The sequence below is a fragment of the Buceros rhinoceros genome, unplaced genomic scaffold (assembly GCF_000710305.1).
Source record: "Buceros rhinoceros silvestris isolate BGI_N320 unplaced genomic scaffold, ASM71030v1 scaffold8088, whole genome shotgun sequence".
Lineage (NCBI taxonomy): Eukaryota > Metazoa > Chordata > Aves > Bucerotiformes > Bucerotidae > Buceros > Buceros rhinoceros.
This window is the reverse complement of record NW_010425095.1, coordinates 4,114-8,899: the sequence shown is the minus strand read 5'-3', so window position 1 is coordinate 8,899 and position 4,786 is coordinate 4,114. Positions and strand designations below refer to the sequence as shown.

The 4,786-nt window shown below is 43.9% G+C and overlaps 1 protein-coding gene across 1 annotated transcript in view; it reads right to left on the bottom strand.

The window, feature by feature from the left end:
- The window catches only part of PIK3AP1 (phosphoinositide-3-kinase adaptor protein 1), a 38,943-nt gene extending 34,538 nt beyond the window's left edge, over window positions 1-4,405 (bottom strand). The window contains exons 1-2 of the mRNA XM_010141017.1: window positions 4,390-4,405; window positions 3,123-3,539 (exon numbers count right to left, since the gene is read on the bottom strand). Coding sequence (XP_010139319.1) covers window positions 3,123-3,539; window positions 4,390-4,405 — 433 coding nt within the window. The remainder of the gene's footprint in view (window positions 1-3,122; window positions 3,540-4,389) is intronic.
- Between the last annotated feature and the right edge of the window lie 381 nt (window positions 4,406-4,786).

The following is a 4,786-nucleotide window of genomic DNA, read 5'->3' as shown; positions in this document are numbered from 1 at the left end:
GCTTGGAGAAGAGTGGTTGGAAAGCTGCCCAGCAGAAAGGGACTTGGGGGTGTCGGTCCACAGCAGCCGAATATGAGCCAGCTGGCCAAGAAGGTCAGTGCCGTCTCGGCTTGTATCAGCACTAGTGTGGCCAGCAGGAGAAGGGAATGTTTGTCCTCTGTACCTGGCACTGGTGAGGCCACACCTTGAACGTGTCCAGTTTTGGGTCCATCACTACAAGAAGGACATTGAGGTGCTGGAGTGTGTCCAGAAAAGGGCAATGAAGCTGGTGAAGGGTCTAGAGAACAATTCCTATGAGGAGCAGCTGAGGAAACTGGGGTTGTTTAGCCTGGAGAAGAGGATGCTCAGGGGAGATTTCATCGCCCTCTACAACTACCTGAAAGGAGATTGTAGTGAGGTGGGGGTCAGTCTCTTCTCTCAAGTGACAAACAACAGGACAAGAGGAAACGACCTCATGTTGTGCCAGGGGTGGTTTAGACTGGATATTAGGAAAAATGTCTTTACAGAAAGGGTTGTCAAGCATTGGAACAGGCTGCCCAGGAAGGCGGTGGAGTCCCCATCCCTAGAGGTATTTAAAAGATGTGTATATGTGGTGCTGAGGGACATGTCTCAGTGGTGACCTGGAAGTGCTGGTTTAATAGTTGGACTTGACGATCTTCAAGGTCTCTTTCAACCAAAATGATTCTGTGATTCTGCAAATAAGCTGATTTTTTTTGTTGCTTTGATATGTAGAAACAAAAACTAAAATCCAAAGCACTATTTCTCTTTCAAAAGACCATTTACATAAAGCTAAAGCATAGGGGTTTTTTTTAGCACGTTAACTTTCAGCAGAGACATCATCTCTGGAGGACTCTATATCCACCTAAGTCAGACTGCAGTGTCTTACCCCAGAGTTTTGCCATAGGTGTATGGCAGCCAGCCCACTAAACAGCCAGGCACACAAGACATGCTTCCCTGCCTGCTCAGACAGCACAGTAAGACTCACCTCGGCCCCTTCCCAGGGTGGGCTCTGAGTAGCGCTTGGAGGATGCAGCACCCAGGTCCCCCAGGCACAGCCCCCCATGTGCCAAGGGGCAGCCAGCTGTACACTGAGAGAGTTTGTAGAGAATAGCAGAGAACCACTTACTGAGCTGCAGAAAGAGAGCCAGGTCAGCTTAATACAATTCATTGACTACATTCAACATCAAAGGCAAAGGAGACCACTCTTTAGCTGACCAGGCTCTGCATTCAGCACACCACTGCCAACACATATGCTTTCCCAGCACAAAAGTAGATTTTGGGCGCTGCCCTTTGAAGAACACAGCTTTTCTCTATCAAGAGAAGCAGTTGATCCAGAGGGGTTTCTCGCTGATCCATTTCCACACTCATCCCCTTCCTTTCACCCCAGATTCTCTCTGATCCCGAGTGCGCCCAAAACAAGCAAGATGCGTGACGGCCTCTCACTAGTAGGGATCCACTTGGCTATGTGAAACCTCCTACTACAGCCAGTCCATCTAATGAAGGACAGAGACACTCATGCTTCCTGCTCCACCAGCAGCCCAGGAAGTCTTTCTTCTGCCTCGCGCTGCGCTTTGTACACTCAGAATGCAGCAAGCCAGAAGAGACTTGGTGGGTGCTAGCTCTGGGAAGAGATTTCAGGATCAACATCCATTTGTACTCTCACACACTCTTCAGCCACACTGAAACTTACTCCTACTCTGGCCTAAACTAACTTTGACAGTCCTCGCATATGTCAAGTAAAACCATTAACACTACTAATCCAGTGAGGTGTTGTTTAAACCTCTCTGATTTTTAATAGCTTGTATAAAATAAATAAATTATTGATGCCATGTTCTAGACCCAAGTTTGGAGGAAAACAATAACTAAACTTCCACTTTTGCTGAAAAGTATCATAAAAGCTAATTGAATCTCTGGTCAGTTTGATTTTTCAGAGTACAAAAGCTCAGCCACTGTTTTCTCTCTTCTCCCAGGCTGAAAGCAAAGGAGCCAGACTACTTTAGCCCTAGGTTATCCATTAGGAAACTAAGACTCTTTAGGGGTGTTTGAAAGAGAGATGCAAACTTCAGTTTACGCAGTTTTTTAAAAGGTACCAGGAAACATCTGTTGTAACCAGGTTACGTGAGAATGCCATCTTCAGCACAATCCCTGAGTCATCTTTTTTCAGGGGGACTGCTTTGGCCACGATCATGACTTTCAAAATTTATTTTTGCTATGACAAATTTGTCATCATGATTATTGCCGTTGTTATCCTGGCAAAAAGCACTTTATGCACACAACACCAGACCCATCTGAAGACTGCGCTGCCTCATTTATGCCACCAAATATAGATAAAACTTAATCCAAGATGCAACCACAAGACTCCAGTCCCGCTGAGGCTGACAACACTATAACCCCAAGTATAGCAGTGTCATAAAAACATCCTGACCAGCATGACTCCCCAGAGCTCTCCACCTTCATTTCAACAGAAACTATGAGAAAGGAGTACCACGCACTCCTCTAGACTTTAGGAAGTTCAGACTCAATTAAAACTTTGTAGTCTGCTTCTGTAGTCTCCAGCTGTTAATACTTCTGCATTAGTTAAGTTCTCTGTGCTTGTTACCAGGTGATCACTTTCAGGCTGGTTGGGTCATTTTTAAGGCCATTCCATCACAGGTAACGTACTGATCTGTTGCCAGTACCGTTATATCTCTGACTTTAGACCAGTGCTAGAGAATAAATATTAGACATTATTTTGATTCTGGTATAGACAGAAATGTAAGTCTGAAGGAAAAGATAATTTTCAATCAATTTGGGTCAATAAAATGCAGAGCACATTATTTACAGGCAGAACTTTAAAGATACTTAGTTTTTAGTTTTTATTTGCATTTGAAACCATGCACCTAAGATAACCTCCAAATTCAGGTTCTCTATGACTCACTCATAACCTCCCCCGAATAAGGAGCCAACCAGGCATAGAAAAATTGGGTTGCAAAACTTCCTAGTTTACAAAGGTTGTGCAATTTGCTTTAGTTTTCTATTTCAGTAAAATACATTACCAGTGTTAAAATAAGGATAAAAAATATCACGTATCTCCCTCCTCCAACCCCTGACCAAGAAGCGCAACTCCAGGATTGCTACCTTACCTTCTGAAATAGCCTTCTTGACAGCTGCAAGATAAGCATCAGGCTCATCATCGTTTGTGAGTTCTTGCCACTGAGACCAGTCCTTGAAAAAGGTCAAATAGTCATCGCAGTCCTTAACACCACAGAACAGCTTGACTACTTTGTATGGGGGCTGTAAAGCTTCCTGAAGGCTCCGCAGGACAGGAGGGTGATAAAAACTCTGCACCAGCTCAGCAGATAGCAAAAGGATGATGCTCCGACATCTGTTGAACAAGTCCAGTTGCTGGTGGGAGATGGCAGACTCGCCTTCCAGCTGGTAGCTCAGAATCCGATGCTTTCGAACATGCCGAGTAAAGAGGAAGAGGTTCTGGAGGTACTGACACCATTCAGTGGCGTCACTTGCATACACAATCAGCACATCATATCCTCCAGGGGTTCCTGCACAAGTGCAAGATGATCACAGGGAGGAGGATTAAATTCAAAGCAAGAAATGACCCAGAGCTTTGCAGCAAAAAAACCACAGAGCTGTCCCTATAATTCACATCAGAAGCTCCAAAGCACTTCAAAAGAGCAGTAGATATATCCAAAGTGTGGTGTTCACAGATACAGCGCAATTCTAACTGCGGCTGTGCTCCTACTTGCATTTACCCCGCTAAAATGTAAGTATTTTTTTCATTCTCAAAAACCTTCCTCTGAAGGAAGAGGACTTCCTATGTAATGAAACAAACCACATGTGGACATTTAAAGCACATTCATAGGAAAAACACCCACAAAAACCAACCTCCGAAACAAACTAGCTTGAAAGGTGGAGCTCACCTTTGCATATGAAGTGAAATCATTTTAGGCAACTATAGGGTTTCTGCAACACAACTGCAGATCATAACATGCTCAAGCTGAGTATACATTAAACATAGCACACCTAAAATAAGAAAGGCCTTTATTTAAATGAGGTCCCACAACAGTTACAGGAAGTCACTATGGCTTCCATGGCACTAGACATTTGCTGTCATTGCAGCAGAAAGCAAACTGTCTGCAAAGTATGTGTGCAACTGAGGGGTACACCAGCCCCAGTGCGTGCAGCACTGCAATTACATCATTCAGGCTTCAGAGGCTTTGCAACTCCACATTAGAGTCCTTCCCCCCATGTCACACAAAGGTTTCCCAACCATTTTGGCATGACAAACCCTCTCTTCAGCAAGAGCTAATACAATAGCTTTGCCCATAACACAGCCCAAAATAAACTTGCCAAAGTCGACTTACTGCATAGTTCTCTAAAGAGAGCTCCTACCTACACACTCCCGCATCGCTGAAATGCAAGTTTCTTTAAAACTGTTTCCAGCTTGCTAAAAAGACTGAATACAGATTGAACCAGCATGGCATGATGCAGTGCTATCCCACCAATCTCAAAAAAACTTTCAAGTCGATATTTAATTTTCCCATTCACTTGTGAAGAGGTTTACGCAAATTTGAGATTTATGGGTCTGGTCCCATGGCAAATTTCAGTGCTGAGCAGTTAAAATCTTATTAGCAAATTGTCTTCTTCTAATTCCAGTTTGGCTCCTTAAAAGGGTCAACATTTCCAACCCGTCTCAATCCAGAAGCAAGCAAAGGCAGGTTTTTCTAATTAAAGTAGAAGGCAATGCCTAAAATTTGACATGCCAAAAAGAACATCTGCAGCGAGTGAA